This window comes from Prorops nasuta, unplaced genomic scaffold (genome assembly GCF_024137725.1).
Source record: "Prorops nasuta isolate Cenicafe-Biocafe unplaced genomic scaffold, Cenicafe_Pnas_1.2 PNAS00032, whole genome shotgun sequence".
Taxonomy (NCBI): domain Eukaryota; kingdom Metazoa; phylum Arthropoda; class Insecta; order Hymenoptera; family Bethylidae; genus Prorops; species Prorops nasuta.
The window spans coordinates 666,392-692,233 of record NW_027116829.1 but is presented as its reverse complement, the minus strand read 5'-3'; the positions used below and the strand labels follow the sequence as shown (position 1 = coordinate 692,233).

Sequence of the window (25,842 nt, the reverse complement as noted above, 5' to 3'; positions counted from 1 at the left end):
AAATCTCCCATACACCTATTGGTCTCGTGCCTTTTTCCACCGAATCAAATAAAACAGCGCGACAAAACACGAAGAAGAAAGATATACATATTTACTCGTGGCAAAATACATTGATCAAACAATATTAGTCATTCGACTGTTTACTGCTTGGACGCTAAATTAAAAGTTGGTTTGCTCACCGGGTGAAATCCTCTGTGTTTACCAATCGTCTATAAGCTCCATTGATACGAGATGCGATGGAATATTTTTTTCATTTGCAAGGATAATTTGCGTTATCGTAAAATTACATAGTTACATCGAGTTATCCGTGCAGGCTGAATCGTCGAGGGGGCACCGTTGAAATTCTAGAAATTAGAGTGGAAGATAAGAGAGTGATCTCAGGTGAAAGACGTTGCAGAGATTGACGACCCAGCCAATTGGCCGGCGGTCAGAGTGGGGTGATCACTTGGCAAGAATAATGCAATTGAGCAATAAACACGTTTTCCAACGAGGCGGAGATGCGTACACTGATTTCCATGTCAATTGAAACTCGTCGGGCCGGAAGAATCCTCCAAGTAGTCCATTGACACTCTGTAAGAACAGAAATTATATTAATCATTTGCAAGTATTAAGCGAATAATGATTTGGCTTGATTTCGAAAGAGAGAGAGAGAGAGAGAGAGAAGAACCAGTTGAAAGTGAATAAATGGAGAATTGGATTTTGGCGTCTTTGCCATTTTAATGGATGATTTGTCGAGGTGACACTGTATGTGCTAGGGATATAGCGTGCGAACGTGACCTCCTAGGAGGAGAAGCGTGTAAACTATTGCAAGGTACAGCAGCAGGCTGTGCCATCGGGCAACAAGCCGGCTACGCGTAACCGCAATACCATTAACAGAGTCTCCTATGATTGTTCTCCCGGGCTTCGCTCTTAGCGGTCAATTTGTGTCAAGCCGAACATATGCTTATCTGAAATTATACATGCTCACCTATATATATCCTCCACTCGATTTTCATCCTCACCTTCTTGTAAATCCTCCCAAGACATGCCTCATCGCCTGACTTTTACCATTAATTCCATTATAATGTTTTTTACCCCTTCAACTATATTCATGCGATGGAGCGTGAAAATCTAACCGCTACATCGCATCGATGCCGTTCAAGGGTAGGGGTTAATGAGGATGATCATCATTCGCACGTAATACAGCAGGTACGAGTTATCGGTCTTATTGTGGATCCTGCGAAACAATTGACAAATTATTATACTGATAAGCCGGTGAAAAGATTTGTTGCGTCGATTGTAGGAAAGCTATAAAGTATTATCTGGAGAAAAGTTGGCGAAATAACGGTGTCGAAGTTACGGGAGTCTCAGGTAGGTATTCCATAGTGAGACGGTATATAGGAATGGCACGACGACACAAGGAACGCTAATTCTTACTTTAGGAGCATCCGTACAAGCGGAGGTAGGTATCGTGGTAGGAAAGCGAAGCCCTCCAGGATCGTTAAGAAGCTCGCATATAATCTGCGCGTTATCACGCCTGGCTAGATCGGAAGCCCCTTGTGCGAGACTCGCCGACCAAGAATCCGTATCGAGCGTTCCACTTCGACACCCAAGTGACTCGTTCCTCCATTTAATTACTCGCCGCAATTTCCCAGGCTGCCACCGAACGAACCGCTGTAATAGAGAATCGAGTTTATAAAATGTCTAATGCATTATACCTATACTATACTGTGTACTAAGAGAGAGAGAGAGAGAGAGAGAGAGAGAGAGAGAGAGAAGTATACTACACCGTACATATAGGTATACTGGAAACGGAAGAATGAAATTTTGAAAAATAAGTAATTGGCCGATGCGATGGTTCGAAACCATAGCAGGTCCTTTATCCCAGGCCTCAAACGACACTAAGATTAAGTGTCACCGGCCTGAAGGCAAGAAGGGAAAGGGCAAAGTGATAATAACTGTTTGTGTGGAGGGTTGGCACCGGAAAGGTCGGAGTTGCAAGAAAGAGGGGTGGGTCGCTTGTTGACAAGGGCACAAAGAGAGACTCTCTTGTACGCGTGTGTGTGTGTGTGCGTGAGGCAGTAAAATGGAGAGAGGGAGAGAGGGAGAGAGGGAGAGAGAGAGAGAGAGAGAGAGAGGGGGGGGGGGAGGGAGGGATAAAACTGGCTGGTGAAACGCTGACAGCGCTCACAACTAGACTAGAAGCATTCTCGGATCAGACTAGAGTGGAATGGAACGAATTGCTTTCAAGGATATCGAGAAAGCCGACAACCATCGACCATTTAAATTATAAACCTTCCTTCGATACTGTGTCTGGCCGGTTGCCAGGAATTTTATTACAGCAGCGAGCAATGTCGTATAAACGTCCCTCATAACCTCAAAACTATCGAGAGGACGCCGTGCAAATAGATTAATCATGCAGGAATTCCGAGCGTAATTGTGCTGGCTCGTATATCTCATTCTTATCGAATATTTCAGCGTCGTTTATGCTTCTATTAGTTCTTGGAAAGGCTCCATTTGGTTCCTCTCCCGTAACTAACGTCGATTCGCTCGATTGCCGAACGAGTCTCGTTCGGTTGTACCTCGTCATTCGCCAATCAGCATCATCGGGAAATTGACGCGGCGCAGCTCTGACTGCACATCGGTTTCCCGCCAATCCTCGCACTACGCTAATTTTGCCGAGTCGCTACTTAACAATTCCGAGTTTCTCGTTTCATTAGCTCGACTTTACGGCATGCAAATCGCACGAAATATTACGCAAATGGCCATTCGACGATCGTAAAGCTGGCCTACCGTAGTAAAAATAATTTATCGTGGCCGAATAATTAAAGCCGGAACTTGACTAGAGTTTCTAAAAGAGGCAAGATGGCGCGCAAACTTGTCGCAGTGGAACTCGTCGAGATGACGGCGTTATCGAAAGCGCGTTTGAAAAATTGTGGTGGATCGAAAAGAAGAAGAGAGAGAGAGAGAGAGAGAGAGAGAGAGGGGGTGTCGTTGGTGTTAGCAGAGTGTTAGAGGAAAAAAGCTCAAGAGCGAAGTGGCTGCCGGTGGTGGTAGAGAGAGGGGAGAACGGAGGGCGAGGGGGATAGAGCGTGGAAGAGCGAGAAGAAAAGAATGCAAAGTGCTAGGAGAAGGCGAGCAAACCACGTGGTTTCATGGCCGCGGTGGTGGGGCGGAGACGCGCTAGTGGGGATAAACGCTTTTCCCCTCCAGCCGGTTGATTAGTTGATATCCGACCGCCGTGTGGAGCGGATCGTTCGTTCCTGCGACAAGTAAGTGAGTCATCGTGCAAAAGAGAGAGAGTGTCTCTCATTCAGTCTTCTTCGATTACCCGCTGGGCTCTCTGGATTAAGCCTGACAAAGCCCCAACTGGAATTTACCATCGCTTTGCGTCGAAGAAACAGCACGCTCGTTATCGTACAAGCTCGAAATATCGCGAGTTTGTTTTCTCATATAGTGCCAAACGTTATACATTGTGCTGGTGAATGTGTGTGTGCAAGAGAGGGAGAAAGGAGTTAAAATAGTGAAATCTGAAGAAGCGGAAAGAGAAGGATAAAGAGCGTTTACAGTGGTGTTTCTGTGAGATGAAGTGTGAGAGAATGCTATGAGCCGGGATATCATTGTGGAGTATCGAGGATAACGGGGACTTGGATACAGAGAGATACACACACATATATACATATATATTCCAGAGGATACCCTTGACTCGAGCGACGACGCGCACCTTCTCCTCGGGGTAACATGTACCCCAGTGCTGGAATAAACGCGGCAGCTGTCGCCGTGGCAGCAGCTGCCCGACACCCGGTAAGTTTCTCTGCCGTACTCTTCGCTTTTTCTCACCATCAGCCTCGACGCTCGTTCGCCGTCGGCAAGTCGTACGCCTCATTTTTTCGCCCCACTCGGACATCCTCTGGTTGTAAAGCTAATTGAATCGCTTATCGCGCGCTTACCTTTATCATTTCGCTGCCCACTTATCCCTAAACTTTGCAGTTTCAAGGCTGACTCGTGGAAATAATTTCGGTTCCTCGATCGACCGCAAACATCTCTACATGTGTTTCTGCATATAGTGCGCGCTTCGCGGTGTTTTGTTTTAGCGTGTTGCCGAGAGAGAAAACGCGTGTTTGGAGCGTCGTCGAGAGTTGTTCGCGCGCGCGCGCGCAGACTCTTCACGGTCCGCTTTGCATTTCATCGGTGCAGCAGATTATTCTCCCGCGGTGGACCTAGCCGTGAAGGTTTGCCGCTTATCAGTAAATTGCACAGGGGCAACGGTGCTTAGCCGGCGCGAGTGCTGTCAATTTCCTCACGCGCTCGCCGCTTCCCCGGCGATAACTGGCGATTATCCACATAAAGCAACCGTGAAAGTATCCAACCTCGCCAGGAGATACGATTAACTCGCACGTAAGCCGCTTCACCGGCGCAGCAAATTACAAATTGTGCAAAACCACGAACATCCACCTGTCAATTTCAATAGAAAACTATTCTTCTTCCGTTTTCCACAGAATAAACAACAAAATGCACAACCGCGTAATAGCGATATGGTGTGGGGGGGGGGGGGGGACGACGACGGCGCTCGCTCGAACGAAAATGTTTGGAGGCAGGGGGAAAAATGTAAAAAGCTCACGGTAATGGCGGACACAGAAATGAAATAGATGTTAGCGCGGAGGAAGCGCGTGTAATATTTTGGTCGTTGCGCTTTTTTGCATCGGTCCGATGAATAATTCATGCAGCTGCCATTAGCGGCTTTTCCACCACGACAGTTTCGTCAATTTTCATTCCTCCCTTGCGCGCACTGTCATTAAATCCGAGATAATATTTTTCCGCGAAGAAAATGCTGGCTGGAAAGAGCAATAAAGGAGAGCAATAAATCGGGTTTATTTAAGCAACCGAAAAGGATTCCGTGCCAGAGAGGGAGAATACGTTGCTTTGACCCGGGTCCCTGGGGAGACTGCCATGCCGGTGTCTCTTAACTTTTCACGATCTAATCCGGTAATCCTATTACTGGCGGGGACCCGTAAAATTCGGCAGGTATCCGTGTGTTGTGTGTGGAATGTGGACGAAGCGGTGGGGGCAGGTGGGGTCAGAATTTACGAAGCGAGCGAGCAGCACACTGCGGAGAGACACTGTTGACAAGTGCCCTGGCTGTAAACACAGCTGCAGAAGCTGCGAATAAAAAAAAAAGAAACGCGAGAGGCCGATCATCGAGAAGCTCGGTCATGTTTGCTCTTGCTCGCCGTTCTCACCCATCGTTTGCGTTTATCCAACTCGTTGCTATACTACACCCCCCTTTACCCCCTCAACCAACGTCCAGATTATTTCGCGTCTCTCGCCCACACTGATCAATCGCGAGGCGCTACACGATTTATCAGAGTCTTACGCTCCAATGAAAAAGCACAGTTATCGCGTAAGATGAAAAATTCTTTGGATAAGGTATACGCGATCGTTAAGTCTCCGAGTTACTCTCGGAGACTCGTATCCTGGGACAAGCTTTGATCCAACCGAATATGTTTCAATTCCTATTGAACCGGGTGTAACAGTTTGGTTGGGGAAGTAGAACGTGGAGGTGCGATGGTAAGGACGTCCACTGGTCGACGAGGAATTAGGACACGTGATGAAGAAGCCAATGAGAGTAGTGTCAGCAGGAAGCGAAGGAGGGAGCCACCGTGAAGTCGAGGGAGGAAGATGGCAGTGAAGTGGTCAACGGAGTTGCTGTTGCTTGCGTATATGTATGGGCCAGACAGTGGAGTGTGTATTGTAAAAAAGAGTAATGAAGAATTTTGCATGAAATTGTATTCCGAAGCTCTCGGGGCTTGCTTGCCTTTATTTCCCACTTTTCACTGTTGAAAATATTACAGCTGCTGTTATCTGTAAATAATTGACGCTATAATTCACGGAGAGAAAAATGATGGAAGCTGAAAACAGGCGGTACGAGGTAGATTTCTGAAGGGGATTTTGTGGAATTTACTGTCGGGTCGTCACGCGTCGAGACTGCGGCGAATGCGATCGATGTTGAAGAAGAAGAAGAAGAAGAAGAAGGAAAGCTGCAAGTTGAAACTTTCCGCCTGGAGTTTCGTAATGATCGACGAGATGGTTTGCCCGGAAATAATATTTGTACAGCTTGTACGTAAACAGCAGTGGGGCCCGGGCGGCCGCCGGCCCTCCAGAACGGCAATAACACCGCCTGTGTCAACTCGGTCAAGCACCGAAGCTAAATGAGTCACGAGCAACCGGAAAGCACGCGAGAGCACGAATCATTGCGGGCCTCCACGCTCCGAGCGCGTCCTCCCTTTATTCTTCTTCCTCGCAAAAATTAAGCCAAAGCTGCTGACTCTTCAGGGTGGTAAAAGCCTCCTTTCATATCGCACGCGTATCAAAATTACTCTCGTTCTCCTCCTCGAGCTGCGATGTCCAGTCGCCGATATACTTTCGAGTCACCCTGTGATCCAGCACTGGGGCCCCTCGACACTGCAGGCCACAACGCCAAAGTTAAATGACTCGCGAGCTGACGGAAATCATGCGAGACCACGTACGAGTCACTGCACTTTTCTCGTCGGTCAATTCCTCGTGCAAAAATTGAGCTAGAAATGTTAATGATCCGTGCGAGATGCGAACGAGGAAAATCGAGGTGAAACTTTTTACGTTCTTCTGCATACCGAGACCTCGCGTCGTGTGGATTTTGAGAATATTCAAGGATATACGAATGTACGTTACCAAGAGGCTTTCTATCCGGGAATCTCTCTGCTCACTCTTGGACCGCGCGCGCGAGTCTTTTCGTACGCACGTACCAAAACAGCCGAACGTTTCACTTGTCACTGCGTTTGCATCGGTACGCGCGGTGGGTCTGGTCCATAACAATAATAGAGAAGCAGCTTGAAAGTAAAAGAAAAATTGGCTCTCCTCTGGTTAGAACGGAATAAGAGCAGTGAATGTTTCGCTGGAAAAGCCCCCTTATATTACGTCAGTGGGGCCCCTCTTGACTCTCGACCGAGCGAGAATAACTGCACGATCAGTGTGAACTCGTTGAAGCACCGAAGCCAAGTGACTCGCGAGCAACGAGCGCGTTCCTTACTTCCTTTTTCTGGCGAAAATTAAGCTAAAAAGGGTTACTATACCAGTGGAATATATAAAGCCTCGGGCACAAAAGCACGATTTGATTGGGCGCCTTGCCATTGTGCGGAGGGCAATCAGCTGTTATTATCATCATGGAGCAACAACATCGGTGCAGAATGCGAGTGGGGGGAGGGTGGGGGGCCGGGTTAAGCGGTGTATAAATACCATATTGGCCAGTTTCCCTCCAGAGGGGACCGTCGGAGCGTGAAAAAGGGTCCGTGCCGGGCTTTGGGGGAAGGGGAAGCCTCCTCTTACTTGCAACATTCCACGCACGAGGGGCCCCTGCCAGCCTGCTTATCCCTCTTCTACCAACCGCGCTCTTTATTACTATGTATATACACGCATACATAGTCTCCGTACGCATCCATATACAGCTGACTGAACAATTAACTTTGATCGCTGGAACGTCGTTCTTTCTCTTGCTCTCGACCACGATAACAACTGTTGATTTTTTAACCCTCTAATGTTCCTCCTCGGCACACACGTTTTAATCTTCCATTTCACTCGATCGCCGTAGCTACCGTTAAAAACTCGCTTTTCACGACTCTCGACCCGTGTACGTATACTCTCCTATTTATGTTTCTCCGTGTCCGTGTGTGTGTGTGTGTGTGTGTTACGAAGCAAGATAAAAAGCGTATTCCGAAGAAAATGGTTATCTCTGAGAGATTGAACGCGATGCTCGAGCGTTGGAAAGCGTCTCTATCTATCGATCGGCGATCGTCGATCGTCGATCGTCCGTGCCGCGCCGCGCACGTACATCGCTCGGATGGTTAGATACACCCACGCGGGAATCGCCTTTATTTACGCCGAGCGATTAAAGATATTTTGCGTGAGATAAGGAGGGGGGAGGAGGAGGAACAATGACGATCGTCTATAGATCCGCGGAGCGAGCCGTGTTTCTTTTTTGAAAAATGAATTATTCTGAGGGTGGAGAGTGGAGGGGGAGGGGTTAAATGGTGGATGGAATCCTCGCGAAAGTTTCTCCCCGGCAAAGGTGCGCGCTCGCGCGAAGCACGTGATACAGCGCTCGTACACGTGTAGTATCGTTGACACGGACGCGCACGCACGTACACGCGCACACACGCGGTTGGCAAACACAAGGAAGGACGTGCAAGCTAGCTATAGCCTGTGTACACTGTTGGCAATAATGAGGAGTTTGCAGAGACCGGGATCCCGACGTTCTTCAAACAAGGAGAGCAAGGACAAACAGGCCTGGACGGATGGACAAACACACTACGCCACGAATCACACATACACACCTATAAAGCGGTCTCTCTCTCTCTCTCTCTCTCTGTTGGTTGGCGACGCGACGCGACGCGACGCGCATCAGGGCTATATACCATAGAGCTACCCTTTCGACCATCGCCATCTCTCGCTCGACAAGCACCATAAGCGATATGCTCGCTAATATTTGCCGGGCTAAGCACACAAATACAATACAGTACTGTTTACACCGCTTCCCAGTGGTTCTCAAATTTTCTCTCCACTGTAGTTTTACACATGGTGTGTAGGAGAGAGAGAGAGAGAGACTCGTGATTGGTGGAAGAGGCGTGCTCTCGGCGAGTCGTGGTTTCAGCGGTCAAAGCGGTTGTGGCTTAAGCAAATTGAGATAGTTCGCAAACCACCGGACCAAGCCTGACCCCGCACTGCACTGCGTCACGCCAGAATCCTTCGGGATTCTCTCCCAAACACCCCTGCAACTTTCCAGGAGCGAGCGAAACTTTAACGAACATTCGCGCCACTTGGAAATCCACTCTCTCTCTCTCTCTCTTTGCAAAGAGATGTAAAATTTATACGTCAACGAGTCGCGCGCGACCATTCTCTCTCTCTCTCTCTCTCTCTATAGTCTCTCCGCGCGACGTTCGGAAACGTCGAGATACCAGCGTGAAATCTCTGAAATTGATTTATAAATCTGTAGATTTTTTTGCTCCTCGAGCGGCAATTTGTCGGATTCCTTGGCAAAGCGAGTTTCCGGCAAGATTCCCGCTGGAGATAGCCATTTTGCGTGACGGCCACTACGCACCGTGACGAAGCGCGTTTTAACGCATTAGCCGAAACGCTTCTATATCTATATCTATTTCATTTTCATCCGTCGTACTCGGCAGGATCACACCGAACCTGTCCCGAAGATCCATTCGAGAGATCTATACCCAAACATCGTTTTGGCGGGAAAGCGTACGTATCGTATCGATGCCGGATCTTGAGGTATTAGCATTCCCACTGCCACTCTTATTGGCTCATGTGCAAGGAGAATGGAAGCGCGAAAAACCCAGGATACGGCAACGGTACCAGAGGAGCCGGAAGGAAACGTGGTCGTGCAAGGTTAACGAAGTGGTGAGTTCGTATTGGAGGCGACGGTGTGCTATATACATACGTATGACTGGCGCAAGCTCATAGTTTCGGTTGTAGCGTGTAATCCTGGCGGACACCGCAAACATGTAATTAACACTTGCTCTCTCTCTCTCTCTCTCTGCGAGCCTCCCCCCTTCCCCTTCCGCCCTGTAGACGAGAGGAGGCCGCTGCATACTAGCGTTCGACTGTACACGAGCCGCGCGCAGGTAATCGTGTGTGCACTCGCGTTTATACCATCTATATGTAGTTTTGAGGGGGGAGAGCGAGAGAGAGAGAGAGAGAGAGAGGCAACGACGTGCCTCTCTCCACTATATGGATTTACCCACACCACTCGTTGGCTCGCTCGCTCGCTCGTTCTCTCAACACCGGTAGTTGTTGCCGTTCTACGATTAACATCCTACCGTGTTGCGGCTCGCATCCGCACACTCCACTGCCTCGCATCGTTTATTTCTACCTGAAAATTATCACTCATCGATTGTTTCCGTTTCAGGGTCCGCCGCAACCGGGTCAACAGTTCAAGTTCACGGTTGGAGAGTCCTGCGACAGGATCAAGGAGGAGTTTAACTTTTTGCAGGCGCAATATCACACGTTAGTATATTGTATATTTACATGTATTCACTGATGTACACGCATGTGTGTAGTAAGACGAAGCTGCGTACGGTGACAACTCGAGTTCCGTTGCTTCGGCACAAAGCGTTTCGCGCAGCAACATATTCATTTCTCTTTGTTTCTAGGTTGAAATTGGAGTGCGAGAAACTAGCGACGGAGAAGATCGAGATCCAACGGCATTACGTAATGGTGAGGGAGAAATATAGTATATTTGTGGGGTAATGGTGCTCGTTGGAGCGCTAAAGCGCCTCTCCGCTTCTTTGGCATTAATTGCATCGTCGCCGGTGCGTGCACCTGCCTATCCCATCCCTTTCCTTGTCTTGTCTCGTCTTGTATCGCCTCGCCTCGCCTCGCCTCGCCTCGCCTCAGGTGCGTGCATGCGTGCGTCAACCAACCTCCGATATGTTTACGCTTAGCCGCTGCAACCTACCGTGCATGGCTAATGATTCCAACAGCGCCAGTGGTTCTCATCATCCGTCGGAACACTCATCGATAATTATAATAATAACGACCTAATAGAGAACCCCATCTTTTCTCCCGTTAATTAATATTCCGATAATCGAGTTTCTTCAGCAATCAGCCAAAATGATGTTCGATAAAACTCCTATATTCTTATCGTCTTTAATACGCGCGTATAAACTGTGCAAATCTTTGAAATTTCAGCCGCGATTCCTATAGAATCGTTGCTCGTATACTCTCGAACCAAAGAAATCTCTGGAGAAACAAAGAACTGTGGAGAGATTGGAGAAAAAATTGCTGGCTTAGTTTCGAGGAAGCAAGTATACGAAATAAGCAGTTGAAATATTGTAAACAATCTCTCTTGGAGAAATTGTCCGAAATTAAGAAGAAAATGGTGCAGAGGTACGAGCCGATGAATTATGAATGAACGTCAGGCGAGAATAATGGAGGCTTTTGGAAATGTACGCTCGAACGCATTGGAATGGAATTAATAAAAGGCGTTAAGTGGCGTAAATTCGCTCGCTCGCTCGCGGTAAGAATGGTGGGAGTTGTCGATAAATCTCGGCGACTTCCTGCCGTGTCGGCTCGTCGTTTGATTAATCGCGTTTAAAGTAGTCGCTCGCCCGCCCGCCCCCGCGAGCGCGCGCCAATTAAGTTGGTAAAAGAGGCTCGTGTGTAAGAACCGCGCGCGCGCGCGCGCGCGAGGAGAAACATAATATAATAAATTAGTATCGAGCGTAAAGATGCGGTGCGCAAGGAGAGAAAGTATTACACGGTACCAAAATGTATTACAGGTTGCGAGGCGCTCTCGTCAAGCAGCAGCTTAGGTAGTTAATCGCGTGTCTGCAACCCCTCCCTCTTCCAATGTATACATATCACACACTTGATCCATTTTCAATGCACGGGCTTATGTGCACACGCGCGCGTGCTCGCACACGTAGAGAGTTTTTCCCGTGGTTTAGCCGGCAGAACGGCGCTGCTCATTAACGAGCCGTTACGTTAATTTGTTGCTCGAGCTGTGCAGGATAGGTTGGCGGGGGTTGGGGGCCGAGCTCGACTTCCTCCGGCCAACTATTATCTTGGCGAGGATCGCGCAATATCTCCGCGAGCAAGCGGCGTTTCTATATACCCTTTTCCGCGCGCGGCCCGAATAACTTACTCGTCTCGCGCCCGCGATTAATTGCCCCGTCTAATTAGCCGACTAATGGCTCGTTAAATTAAGCAACGGTACACTCTGGCGAGCAGCCTGCTAATCGGCTCCCGCTTCATTTTTCTTCCTCCAAGCCGCGAATCGACCGTCCATTTTCGATCATACGCGCGCGCGCGCGCTCTACCGGTAATAATTAATCCCTTCCTACACTTGTATAGGTGCGCACGAAATTCCAGCCCCTGTGTATATACAAATGGCTTTGTTTATTAGAATAGAGCGTGTCCGTGATGTTTGCTCACGAGAGTAACCAGAGACCAGTAAGAATCTATTTTCTGTTGCAGTATTACGAAATGTCTTATGGCTTGAACGTGGAGATGCACAAGCAGGTGAGTCGTAAAATACATTTATAAACTCGTGTATATGGATGCGCCAGTGCAACGCGCACGCATGCGCATCGTGCGCCACTCGTGCGTTTACGCCTGGCTGCTAGAACATCGCGTAACATTTTATCCCTCCACGCTCCTACCTTCCGTCTCTTTCCGAGAATCTGTGCACTCTCGGTCATCCCCCCTCCCCCTCCCCCCTTTAACGCTCGATTCCACGGTGGAATGGCATCGCGCGTGTTTGCCAAAGTCGTTAGATTCTACGACCAACTTGTATAAACACTCCTTCCTCTCGCACACTGGTTACGCGAACGCCAGAGATTCCACCGCGTGATTTACCTTGAGTCGGGAGAAAAAAATGAAACGATTTGACTGGTTTGTAGGGCTAAAGTGGAGCTTTCCTCTGTTTCAGACGGAGATCTCGAAGAGGCTGAACGCTATCATCGTGCAGATTCTGCCGTACCTCTCGCAGGAGCACCAGCAGCAAGTGGCCAATGCCGTTGACAGAGCGAAGACGGTCACCATGACCGAGCTCAACACTATCATTGGAGTGAGTAGCGAGCAGCGCGCACATGCACGCGCTCCTATCGATTCGTATATATACATATAGATTTATATCGTATATTATTATTATTGCGGATGAGGTCGATCGGTCCGGCAGATGCGGCCAATCGAGAGCCGAGGTGTTTTCCAGATTAGCCGATTACAAAAAATAAATTTCAATCGTCGACATGTGAACAAATATGGGAGGGCCGAGGCTGTGTACACATGTATATATATAGCCTGCTGCGTGGCACCTCGGTGTCCCCTCCTTCGTCATCCCCTTCTCGTATTATTCACGGTGCGTTAAATCTCGTTTGGGGTGATTACGTTTCGTTTGCGCGCCCGTTGAATACCAATTGAAAGCCGCGTGACGATTTTCGACATTTCTCTTCGCGCTCTCAAAAAGTATCCAACAAAAATAGAGTCGAATGAGAGGGAGAAAGGAAAAAGAAGTACGTAATTGGATTATCGAGCGGGTAATAACGAGAAGGACGCACGAGCTCTGTGTGATTTTTGGCCAGAAATCTTCCAAAGGAGAGCTATTGCGCGTGTGTGTGACAATAAATGAGAGACACGAACGAAGAAAAGGAAAAAAGTATGGTGTGTGTGTGTGTGTGTGGAAGGTTGGGGGGGGGGGGGAGAGAAGGAATGCTCGCGCATTTGTTTAAGCGACGGGATGGAGGACGGTGAAATTATTCGAGTCATGCACGCGAGAAGCAACTCGGAACTCAATTATACGTGGCGTTGCAGCCGAATGCCAATTTGGCGTCGGCCATGCTTATTGTGCCGATACACACGGTGGCTATGAAATAAGCATGAAGAGGTGCACGCCGACCGGAAACTCGGCCGCGCAACGACGAAAGTGAGCGCGAGAGCCGTTGCTGCTGCTGCTTCCTGTCGATGCATACTAATCGCGAGCGCGAGCAAAGTAGCCGGGTTACTTCCGTTCTCCAATATGGAGACTGTGTAGCATAAGCGCGCGCTCGAGTATTCCTTTCTCTCTTTCAACTTTTTTCCCTTGGAAGGATGGAGCTTCGGGCGTCGACCAACGACCTCCGCTCTCGAGATCCGTTCCCATTGTAGAATTTTTAGGTATAAAATTGGAAGTGTAGCGTACGTGTTGTTATTAAAGGAAATATTGATTCGAGTGGTGTTTACCGAGTAATACATATTCATGGGGTTGGCGCTTCCGTCTGTTTGCCTGGTAGACGCCCATTGCACCCCTGCGTGTTGCGCGTGTGTATGTGTGTGCTTCAGGAGTTGCCGCGCCACGTCAACCCTTTTCCACCTACGATCCTTGCGACACATGCACCGCGGAACGGAACGTGTCTCTCCGCACCGCTTCGCTATTTGTATCATTGGTCTCCTCCATCTGGAACGCGCGCGCGCAAATATCGCGTCTCGAAGCATTTTTCTCTCTCGAGGCTGATTGATTTAGAGATGGAATAATACAGCGGTAATTTACACGAGGATTCAGCGTCTAGCTCGTTACGCGCAAACAGCAAATATTGCTTTCATCGCGCTTAAATTACCGTTTATTAGAATGGAGCTAGAGAGCGGGAGAGCGAGAGAGAGAGAGCGAGAGAGAGAGAGAGAGAGAGAGAGAGGTTTATGAAGCCCCCCGGGGTGGCAAGTTAGCAGGGGGTCGATACTCGCATAATCCAGCCCTCGTTGGGGGAGCTTCGGCCTTTAAGTGCCTAAGTGAAATCCACGATAAGCACGATTCACGGGCGTAACGAGTTTATCGGGCTCTTGGAGGAGTCACGTGGCCAGTCACCCTCCAACTGACATCCCATGACCCGCCTCCCCCTCCCAGCCAGCGTAAAAACCCTCGAGGGTCGGGATAACGAGACACCAAAGCGTTCAGGGGTGCGACAAATTGCCAGAGCCACCCCTCTCGCCATGTTTTTTCCTTCTCCTTCCTTCCTCTCTTTTTATTCCCCAACCGCCCCCTCCTCTCCCTCCGCGTCCTTTCCCCATCAATAATTTGCCCGTTGATAAAAAGCAGCGAGAAACGTCCCTTCTTCCTCGATCGCCAAGCGCATGGCAGTCTCGTACGTGTATACATTTCACGAGTGTGTGCAGGGAGAGAGAAGGCGCTAGAGTTATTCGCTAAAAATTCCAGGGGTTCGAAAGTCTATATATAGTAAATTGCACGGTATACTAAGTACGGTGAAAAGTTGGCGGAAGATTTTGCGGCTGTGCAAATTGGCCGTGAGAGCGGAGTGTGCGAGCGCGCGTGTTCTCCGGGGGGGAATGAAGAAGGGGCGAGAAGGGTTCGCGCGATAAGCACTGTAAACACTCGGAGGGAGGGGCCAGCCTTTCGTGGAAACCTGCTTCCCCGTATATATATACATCCACCCCCTTCCCATTTCGCGCTATGTATTTGCTGATCGGACGGACGTATATATATACCGCCGGCCGATTTCTATCCGTCGCGCGCTTTCAATGCCGCTTTTCTTCCCTCCACAGCAATTGGAGAAGTATATAACAATTGGTCCCTTGGGTGGTGTGCGCGACGCGACGAACCACCGCACACTTTGTCTACCGAGAACTTACTGCAACGTATCGATGCAAAAGAAGCGCGAGCCCGATTCTATTGGTTTATGTGTATATAGGAGTAGCTGGAATGTCGTTGCGCTTTCGGAACCCAGTGATTATCCCCCCATCCCGACGAAAATTCTTCCGCAAATAGCAAGTTCGAGGAACTCGTTCGTTTCTATCGGTCGTTCGGTTTATTGCGTATTTTGAAGGAAAGCGAGAAACGACGCTTGGCAGTAGGTAATAATGATAATAAAGGTTGTGGAGAGTGAGCGAGCGCGCGCGCGCGCGCGGCGCAATGAGGCAATCCCGTTGGGAATGGAGCAGTGGTGTACGTTGTATTTATTGCGGTTGTTGGCGTTGTTACCTTTAGCAACAGAGACCGGATCTGCCACGTTTGATCCAGCAGATTCACGCGCAGCAGTTGCCCCCGGGAGCCGCTATCGGGGCGCATCCAGGATTGCCGGGACTCTCGGGACTGGGACCAGCCGGGGGTTTGCCGGTACCCACTTCGGCCTCCGCCGCTCTCCTCGGCTTGGGCCTGACGCCCGGGGCTGCCGCAGCTGCAGCCGCCACTCCGGGGGCCGTCGGTCCTCATCCCCTCTCCATGCTGGCCAAACCAGACTTGCACCGGACCCAACCTGACGATCTCAAGAGCAACGGTGGTAATTATCCCTCTATTTTCTCTTTATTGCGACTCCCCGATGTTGCGCGCATCTCATCGGTCATTCCTTTCTTACGACTCGATCCTACTGCACAATAACACAGAGAGTGCACGCGAGAGGACGAGTCTACGTATATAAAAACGTTTGTCAACATTTCCTCGAAATTTAAAGCTCGTATACATATACGCGATACAGTAAATATTATTTTCCACGAGATTCCAAGAAATGGAAGCGTTTCTCGCAAACTCTCGTATAAACACTCGTCTCGCTCCTCGGTCGCATTCTCTCTCGCTCGAGTTTGCACCGGTCTGCGACGCTTTCCACGAAATCTAACAATGCTTATTGATATTCGTGCATTTTATCGACACTTATTTCCTTTCTTCACTGTTTCAGGCCTAAGCTCCACCGAGGAGAGACACGTAAGTGTATTTGTATATACACACACACACACACACACACACATATATATATATATATATATATAGACGGCAGTGGCATTTTTCATTGCCAGGAACACGATTACACCGAGCAACAGCTACTACTACATCGACAACGCGCTTGTTTACGATCGAGGAGGTAGACTGGCCGAAAGGCTTGTATCGACACGCCTGAAGCGCATGGAACGTTTGCCAAAGCGCGCTGCAGCGCGTCGCGTATTTTAGCCGTTGATGTGGATTCGCAGGCCATTGGCCCAGTCTGCACCAAACTATTTTCAAGGATTTATTTATGCACCGCTGATACCACAACCACCATACACCTGTCCTCTCCAAATCGATTCGCTAATAATAAATGAACTTTCCAAATGGAAGATTTATACAGATCTGCCGAAATGATACGTCGATGGGAAGTTTGGCAGTGTCGCGCCGCGCGATTCGCTATAATTATAATTAAAACCTGCTAATTCTGAATTTAATCGATTCGACGAGACCCTCCTCGTGGGTGTGCGCGCACCCACCGGTGCGTTTTTCTCGTAGAGGCGCGATGAGTCACAAAGTCGCGTGGAGGAATCGAACGAGACTCGTTCTTCGCCCGTCTTCCTACGTATATGCGTGTGTGCGTGCGCGCGCGCGCGTCAGGTGGAAATTGGCCGTGTCGCGCGAAAAGCAACGAGCGAGCGCTCCATTATGCGCGGCTAATTGTTAGCGACGCTCGCGAGCCGATGGAAAAAAAGGCGAAATAACAGTTTTCGACAACGTAATTAACGCTGGTGGTAGAAATTTAATTATAGCGATCTCGTTATTGCGCAACTGGCCAGAGACGGTTTAAAAGCAAATTCGCTCGCTATCGCAATTTATAACCGTGTAGTTTTCAATTGGTAAATATTTCCCGGCGAGACCCGGATTCGTACTCAACTTTTTAGCGAAATGTCCGATCGATAATCGGATTAGCCATTGGACCGGGCCCGTAAAATCCAAATGAAACATTGGCCCGAGCGTAAAAGCTAATCTCTTACAAACGCGTTGCAAGATTAATATAACAAAGCGCTCCGTAAATATGCTTTTTTTCGCCCGATAAAACTCGCGCCACGGCTGCAATTTAAAATCCACACTGTCGCCAGAAATTAATTGCCAGTTTCGACGCGCGTGTCTGCTTTTCGCTCCAATCGGATCGTGCTTCAAACTCGCACGTGTGTATATGCATGTATAAACACACACGAGTACGCGTATATATATATATATATAGTTATATATCGCTGAATAATTAGAATTTATTGCCGCTCGATGGTCCAATCAATTTTGATAGATGCTCCTCGCGCCTCTGACGCTCTTTTAATTTTTTAATCCAACCACTCGCCGCAAATCCCACCGTACGCGTTTCCGACCAGATCTATAACACAAATCTCCTTCTTTCTATAAAGTATATAGCGAGCTTCGACACGTGCACGAGTCTTCCTCGAACCTATACGCGACCTTTGCTAATTTACATAAAGCACAAAGAAGGCAATAAATTCGCTCGCTGTCCAATCCGCTGCTCTTGTATAATACGGTAATAGAAACCTGTATTCTCGCAGGAATCGATGATTTTTCCAGCAGCGAGGAAAAGGAAAGCGATGATCCGTTCACGAATGGTCGTTGCGTGTGTGGAAAAGCCGCTGGTGCCTGCGATGTGTAACGAGGCTCATTTTCGCAGAGTGCATCGATACACTCGACGCAATTATATACGAGTCGCGACCTCGTGACACGAGGATACTCCTCGCGAGGTGTATAGCGGGAGCCTCGTGTTTTACACGCGTGTAACACGCGTCGAGCTTTTCCCGTGGAGCGCGCTTGCCGCGCCCGTCCGGCCACTCCGCTAGCAAACATCGTCGGTTCATCGCTGCTGTCGTTTCCCGCGCAATTTCTATTTACACCGCTAGAATTAACGCAAAGTCTCGTCGACGGATCGTATATATATATTTATTATAGTATATAGGAGGGGGGAATTTTGCGCAAGCTTTTCGTTGCTCGCGCGGCTTCCCTTTGAAAGTTTCGAGGCAGAAGCGCGCGCGTTCTCGAGAAGGACTGGAGAAAGAAGGATGTAGGGGGGGGGGGATATGGAGTATTATAGGTCTGGCGAGTCTGTAATCATCGCAGGACCGCGAAACGCCCATCGACGCCCTCTCATTCTACCACTCGCCATTCCATTTTCCCTCCATCCCTCCAACCTTTTTCCGGACTGCACTTTTCTTCGTGCCTCCCTCCCCTCCTTCCACGCTGCTCGTTCTTGCCTCGTCCCAATCCGTTTTGCTCGTTTCGTTCTGCCCTCGTGTGCTTTGAAACTGGTCGTGCCTACTCTGTAATCATTATTAGCCTCTTCTTCCTTTTTCTCCATGCCATATTTCCCTCCCCCCCCCCCCCCCTGGAAAGAGAGACTCGTCCTTTATACCAAACGCCCACTCCCACGCCATTGAAGTCCGCGCGCCTCGCCACGCGTGCCACTCCGCGTGCGCGCGCGAATCACGCGAAAAATCTTGAAAACTGATCGCGTCGACGACCAACGAGTTTTTCATCGGTTGGATAACATAAAGCGTATATAGGGATGCGTGGGTATCGGTTCGCGCGAGCGCGCGCGCGCGACATCGATTATCGCACGGCGCGTCGCACCATTTATTTGTATAATAAGAGAGGCGCGCGGCCAATTACGCTTTTGTCACGTTCGTCATCGGACGGATCGTGGAAAACCTCGATGAAAGTCTCCTCTGTTGTTTCAGCTGGATAACCAGACGTTCGCTTCACTCTCGTATCCGTCGGACGTCGCAATCGCGCGCCTCTACACACACACACACACACACCAATCTAAATCATACTCAACTCTGCACACAATAACAAGAATTTTCGCATCGATTGTTGCAGAGGAGCTCGATATCCCCGGGTGAAAAGTACAACAGGCCACGAACGCCGCAGGAGTCTCATCACTCTCATCATTCTCAGAATCACCACGATCATCCGATGCATATAAAGAAGATGAAGAAGGAGCAGGATAAGGACATTGGTCACGTGAGTTTTTTTTCTCTCTTCCATTCTTTCTCCACTGCGCGTGGGACTCGGTGAAATAGCAGCTGCTCCGGAAAAAAGCTCTCCGGTACAGTGTTGAACGTATAGCGTGCGGATCTGTATATGAAACGACGTTGCAGAGCGACGGGGAGAAGAGCGACCAGGATCTGGTGGTGGACGACGCCAGCGAGGGTCCGGCCAGTCCGGTGGTGAATGGAACGACCTCGCCGAGGGAGAACGGACTGGACAAGGTGCCGCTGATCGGTGCCGGTGTTCAAACGAAGAAGGACGCGGCTCCGCACTCGCCGCGCAGCGGCACCAGCAGCAACGCCAGCACGCCCTCCGCCAAGAAGATGGAGGATCGAGAGAAGCCCACCACGCCGATATCCAAGTCCCTCACGCCGACCTCGGCCTCGGCCGGGGCGAGTCTCAAGTCGTCGAGCTCGGCCAAGCTCCATCAGGGACCACCACCGCCGGGTCTGCCCGGCGCGTATCCTCCCCATTATCCCCCAGGTCCACCCACGCATCATCTCACGGCTGCCGGCCAGCATCCGCACGCCGAGATGATGGCCTTCAACGGCTACGCAGCCCCCAGGGCACCGCCGTCCCTCCAACAGTTGTACGACCCACATGCCGCGATGAGGGCTCCTCTCGGTGCCGTCAGCATCCCCGGGGGCAAACCGTAAGTTCTCTCCCCCTGCATCGCGCTCCACCTCTTGCGAGCAAAACCCTCCTTTCAATCTCGTGCCTCCGAGACCCGGCCTCAATGCCATTCTTCCTCGCGCGATAGGATACGAGCGGTGCAGCGAGTCCTCCTCTATTGATATTTCCTCATCGTCCGCCATACGCGTCTGTGTGTGTGTGTGTGTGTGTTGGAGATGTCCTTGAGCATGGCGCGAGAAACTACCACCGACGCGAGAGATGGGTAGATTCGCACCGAGGACGAATGGAGAGACCGCGCGGGCGCGCGTGCATCCTTATAATCTCCCATGCATGCACGCGTAGAAGGATCGTTGCGTCATTGTTCGTGCAAGAAGGACGGTAGACCACGAAACCGGTATTATGTCGGTATAGAGGGTTCGAGGAGGCACGCGATGGAGCAGAGGAGTTTGTATTTAAGCGATAGGGTCGAACGATAGCAATGGTGTCGGGTTTCAGAATTGGTATTTGTGGATGATTTCAGAGCTTACAGTTTCCACGTGTCGAGCGAGGGTCAAATGCAACCGGTGCCCTTTCCACCAGACGCGCTGATGGGGCCGGGGATACCGCGTCATGCGCGTCCAATTAATACCCTCAGCCATGGGGAGGTGGTTTGTGCAGTAACCATCTCGAACCCAACCAAGTACGTGTACACGGGCGGCAAGGGATGCGTCAAGGTGTGGGATATCGGACCAGGTGGGACCGGCAGTACCAAGCCGGTTTCTCAGCTCGATTGTTTGCAACGCGAAAACTACATAAGGTAAGATATATAACGCGCGGTGGAAGGAATATACGCACGCGTCCAACTATCGCGTCGCTTTTTCGTCTACGAGCGCTCTGATACTGCTGTGACTATGACACACGTTAACTTGTTGAAATAACGCACGAATTCTCTTTCCCGAATCCTCCGACTATGACGCAGGTCCGTGAAGCTTTTACCGGATGGCAGAACCTTGATCGTCGGCGGGGAGGCTAGTCAGCTGAGCATCTGGGACTTGGCCAGTCCAACGCCAAGGATCAAAGCGGAATTGACCTCGTCGGCACCGGCTTGTTACGCTCTGGCCATTTCGCCGGATTCGAAAGTTTGCTTCAGTTGCTGCAGCGACGGCCATATCGCCGTGTGGGATCTGCAGAATCAGACCCTGGTCAGGCAGTTCCAGGGTCACACCGACGGCGCCTCCTGCATAGACATCTCCGCGGACGGCTCGAAACTCTGGACCGGAGGTCTCGACAACACGGTGAGGTCCTGGGACCTCAGGGAGGGAAGGCAACTTCAGCAACACGACTTCACTTCGCAAATCTTCTCCCTCGGCTACTGTCCGACCGGAGAGTGGTTGGCCGTGGGCATGGAGAACTCCAACGTCGAGGTCCTGCACGCGACCAAACCGGACAAGTATCAGCTGCACCTTCACGAGTCCTGCGTACTCTCGCTGAGATTCGCCTCCTGCGGAAAGTGGTTCGTCTCCACTGGAAAGGATAATCTTCTGAACGCCTGGCGCACGCCTTACGGCGCCTCGATATTCCAGGTAAGGGACCGCCAGAGGGGATACACGCGCCATATATTCGACGATCTTATTGGCACGAGCCGCTTTCTTCCCGGAACTGTAGCTTTGGGAACGGAGATGGCGCGATTTCGGGGGGATCGGTGCTTCCTATTTTTTGGCGTTGCTCGCGTAGTACATACGTGCCGGTATATATATATATATATATATATAGCTTCGTAACTTTTTTGCGTATCGGTTTGTAAGCTGTGAGACGTAGGCGCCCGCGCACGCAGGATAGCCATGCACAGTCGCTGATCGAGTATCGTTTTTCTCGCTGTTTTCAGTCGAAGGAGTCGTCGTCCGTGCTGAGCTGCGACATTTCCGCGGACGACAAGTACATCGTGACGGGCTCCGGCGACAAGAAGGCCACCGTTTACGAAGTCATGTACTGAGCCCAGGACGCTCGCGGCTCTCATGGAACACTTGGAAGACTCCGTGGAGCGCCGCCGCCGCCCGCCTTGTACATAATCCTCCAGCGTGTTACGAGCGACCTTGTTGCTGTTGTTCTTGTTATTGTTGTTGTTATACCTCGATCGTCCACCAAAACCGCCGGACGAGTCATCGTCCCATCGCGCAAGCAACGTTCACCGCAGCCAGGACTTGTGTATCTTCACGCACGGCGAGCCGAGGTCTAATTTTAATTATCGTCGAAACATAATGTAGCGCGCACTTTGCTACGCACCAATCCTGTACATTTTGTAAATAGCCACATTTAACTATACTTATATTGTCATATTTTTCTACGTTCCCATACGATCGAAGGACTCTGTGTAAATTATGTCGAAACTCTAGAACTTTAAGAAAAACATGCAAAAATCGATAAATAAAAAGGTGATACATAAGATATAACGGAGAGATGTAACATTTATTTGCCGTTGACTCTTCGCTATCTTTTTATTACGAGCGGTAAAAGGTCGGTAGGTATATAAGCGTGGATATATACATGCATGTACATACGTATATACCCAGGGTTTTTCAACGCGCGAGGAGGGAGAATCGATCGGGCGGACGGACGGACGAAATACTACAGCGTCTAAAGCAAACGTACGTGACGACGCGGCTGGAAGACTGGATGGTTGGAAAGAGGGTGAAAAAAAGAAGAGAGAGAGAGAGAGAGAGGGAGAGGTGATGGTGGTGGTGGCGTCGATAATGGTGGTATGGCGGTAGGCTGGAAGCGGCATGACAAGCCGTGCGAAACGAGCCACCCGGTACATAATTAGTGATGCTATGCACGCGCACGGTCCGCGTATTCAATGGAAGGTTCATCGGCGTAATGTTATTATAATAGTGGCACGTTTTGCATATGCGATCGTGTAAGCGTAGCGTTGGGGGTGGGTGACGACGAGAGGAGGGTGGAGGAGGAAGAAGGGGATGGTTGCGAGAGCGCGCTTTGCTGCATGTCAGCCACGGCGTATTTGTATGGTAATGATATGCGGTGTGTGCCCGGTGCCCGTAGGTGGCGAGGGGATGCAGAGTTTAGCCGAGGGGGCGTTGCTCACAACGGCACTGAAAAGAGCGACAAGAAAGCTGCCGCTCTACCGCTGCCACTGTGTGGAGAGACCCCTTGGATAAATACGGATAAAAAGCCCGCTCGACAAAAGTATCCCTGGATATAGCTTCATTCTACAATCGCGTTTTCATTCCTCCGATGCAACCCGACGACGACGACGACGACGACTACGCATCTCTATCTCTCTCACTTGTAAAACTTTCCAAAGCGAGTCTATAAACTCCCGCGTGAGAAGGCTGCAGCAGTACATACCTGACCAATTACTTGGTCTGGCAAAAAACGAGTTTTCGCGCTATATAGTGGAAGAAAGGTAACGGATGCAGTGTTTGGCGTAAGGTTTCCTGGAAGAAGAAACTGGCCTGGTATATGGAGGGAGAGAGAGAGAGAGAGAGAGAGAGGGCTTGGGGGAGATGTTTTCCTTTTTGGCGTCAAGCAATTGTGCATACTTTGAACTCTCGGGGTGGAAGGTGTTAAACGAAAAGTATAAAAGCGGGTATTCTGGATTTTTATCGGGCTGGCCCACCCAGGTATATGCATATACTACGAGGAGCGCATGCAACAAGCGCTCACGCACAGCTCGGCTGGCACGCAGGGGCATCCACACACACAAAGCGCTAATTTTCTGCCGCTCTCCCTCTGCTGTGGCTCTGCGCACACAAATGTGGCAAATTAACAGGCACGCAAATGAGCGAGTTCACGCGCTAGCTTTCGGCCCTTAACTCTCTACTCCCCACTTCCCACCTGTCACAATTGGACACTAATAAACGCTCGAGCCTGCTCCCCCAGCCATACCGCGATATCCGCAAACACTTTGCCCAGAAATGCCCAATGTCCAAGCTTATATTGTAACCGGTAAATCGTAATCTCCTCCAGATCGATGAGCTAGTTGAATTAGGTTATTCGTGTGTTTTCCCTCCCCTCTATAAATGGACATTCCTCAATATCAGACTTTCACGACGCGCGCGCACGTTTACTCCTTTTTCCCATGATTTCCTTCTCAATTAATCGAGAATCTGCATTTATTTCTCGTATTGCAATTTCAAATTCTGTCATTTCATAAATATAAAAGGTAGATGGAGCATATGTGGCGTTACGCATGCGCAGTAACAATGAATCACCGCGCATTTCGTCATCAAGATCCAACGTTGCCTAGAAGCGCGGTTGTTGAATCTGAGATTTTGGCGGTTTCCCGCTCCCCCTCCCCCATTCTTCGCGGTGCCCCGGATCAGTCGAGTCAAAGTATCCGCGAGTCCTTTCTAACCGAGTGCAGTGTAATTAAAGTAATTATTCTTTTGCTCGCGTGTGATTATATATCAGTGCTCGTTCTCAGTGAAAAGTCTGTTCGCGTTCTATCGTTAATTAATCTTCGATGTACGACGGATGGCGTCTATTGAAAAATCTGGATTCAAACTCAACCGATCGTTGGACGCCATGACACCATAGACGCCACGGAGTTTCGAACAGTGAGTTGAAGCAGTGCATTCGAATTAATTATGCTTCTCGCGTGTGAATATTTAAGAGTGCTCGTTCTTGGCAAAAAGTCGGTTCGTTCTAATGTTAATTGACCTTCGATATACGACGGATTACGCCGATTATCTTGGATTGAATCTGATGCCCCTTATGGACGCCATCGAACCTGGAATAGTGAATGGAAGCAGCGCATTTGAACTGATTATGCTTCTCCTCGCGTGTGAATATTTATTAGTGCTCGTTCTTAGCAAAAATTCGGTTCGTTTTAACGTTTATTAACCTTCGATGTACGACGGATCACGCCGGTTGAAAAGCTTTGACTCCTGATCCCCCCGTAAACCGTTGGACGCCATGCCGCCATGACACCATCGAATTTCGACAGGTAAGTGGAGTTTGATTCGATTTATGCCTATCTCTCCAACGTTTAGCTCTCGTGACGATGAACAAATAGCCGAATGTTATTGCCGAGGAATGGATTCTGACGATTAAGCACGGTTTCGTGTAAAGTATGTTACGAAAAGACTGCTGGAGGTTTTTATGTTCCATTATCTCTTAGACGGCCATTGTGCAGGTTCTTCGGCATAACCGCGAGATCCCGTAGTTGCGCGACGTCATTGAAAGTCTTTGCATTATTTTTACTGCTCGGAATAGGTCAATCGACTTGTGTGACGTAATTGAGAAATTGAGGCATTTTTTCAGCTTCGGTTAAAATATTTCTCGCTACGTGTACAGGTACGAGAGTAGCGGTTTAGCTGGAAGGATCATTATCGAAGCAGAGTAAAGAGCGACGCGCTTTTTACTGGACACTTTTGAATTTCCCCGAAGTAGCACGAAGATTGCCGAAGGCCTCGGGAACGAAGTGGTCGCGCGAGAGTCAATATATGTTCTTATTATCCCATTCCGCGGCCATTATTCTCTCATTGCGGTAATTCGACGCGTGTCATTACGCAGTATATTCATATATACATATTTTTTTATTCTTCCTTATCCAGCGTGCGATTAAGTGCGATTAACGTAACGTATTCGCCGAAAAATTCTGCAATTATCGTCGACTAATTGAAGGATGATGAAACTGGACAAGCCACACTACTGCGGCCAGAACCGACGCGACGGTGATAAATGCACGAACGGTGAGTAGAATTTGTAAAATAACAACGATTAGCAATATTTTGTCACGACACGAAATGGAGTATCGAAAAAATTAAGCGTTTAATGCGTCAGTCTCAATTTATGAATTTCACTGGAGAAATTATTCAGCAGGTGCAACCGCTCGACAAAAACGCTACATGAATGTTTTCAGCGCGTCGCGTTGGTTCTTTGAAATTGCTGCAATATTCATAAACTTTACAATGCAAATA

General features: G+C 49.5%; 2 protein-coding genes across 6 annotated transcripts in view; both read left to right on the top strand.

The window, feature by feature from the left end:
- Positions 1-3,069: 3,069 nt before the first annotated feature.
- LOC136783105 (protein groucho-like) lies at positions 3,070-22,347 on the top strand. The gene is made up of 12 exons (XM_066742963.1): positions 3,070-3,783; positions 9,929-10,026; positions 10,173-10,236; positions 11,998-12,042; positions 12,452-12,589; positions 15,497-15,788; positions 16,182-16,207; positions 19,121-19,264; positions 19,402-19,943; positions 20,445-20,720; positions 20,883-21,486; positions 21,789-22,347. Exons 1-12 carry the CDS (start codon positions 3,721-3,723, stop codon positions 21,894-21,896), a joined length of 2,400 nt encoding a protein of 799 aa, XP_066599060.1. The 5' UTR covers positions 3,070-3,720; the 3' UTR covers positions 21,897-22,347.
- A 2,481-nt stretch (positions 22,348-24,828) lies between these two features.
- LOC136783148 (protein groucho-like) overlaps positions 24,829-25,842 on the top strand; it is a 148,401-nt gene continuing 147,387 nt past the window's right edge. For 3 of the 5 annotated variants that reach the window (XM_066743043.1, XM_066743041.1, XM_066743042.1), the window contains exon 1: positions 24,829-24,866. In XM_066743043.1, the coding sequence (XP_066599140.1) occupies positions 24,844-24,866 (23 nt within the window). In that variant the 5' untranslated portion in view covers positions 24,829-24,843. Of the gene's footprint in view, positions 24,867-25,477; positions 25,615-25,842 lie in introns of those variants that run through there. The other 2 variants (XM_066743040.1, XM_066743044.1) reach the window with 2 other exon arrangements.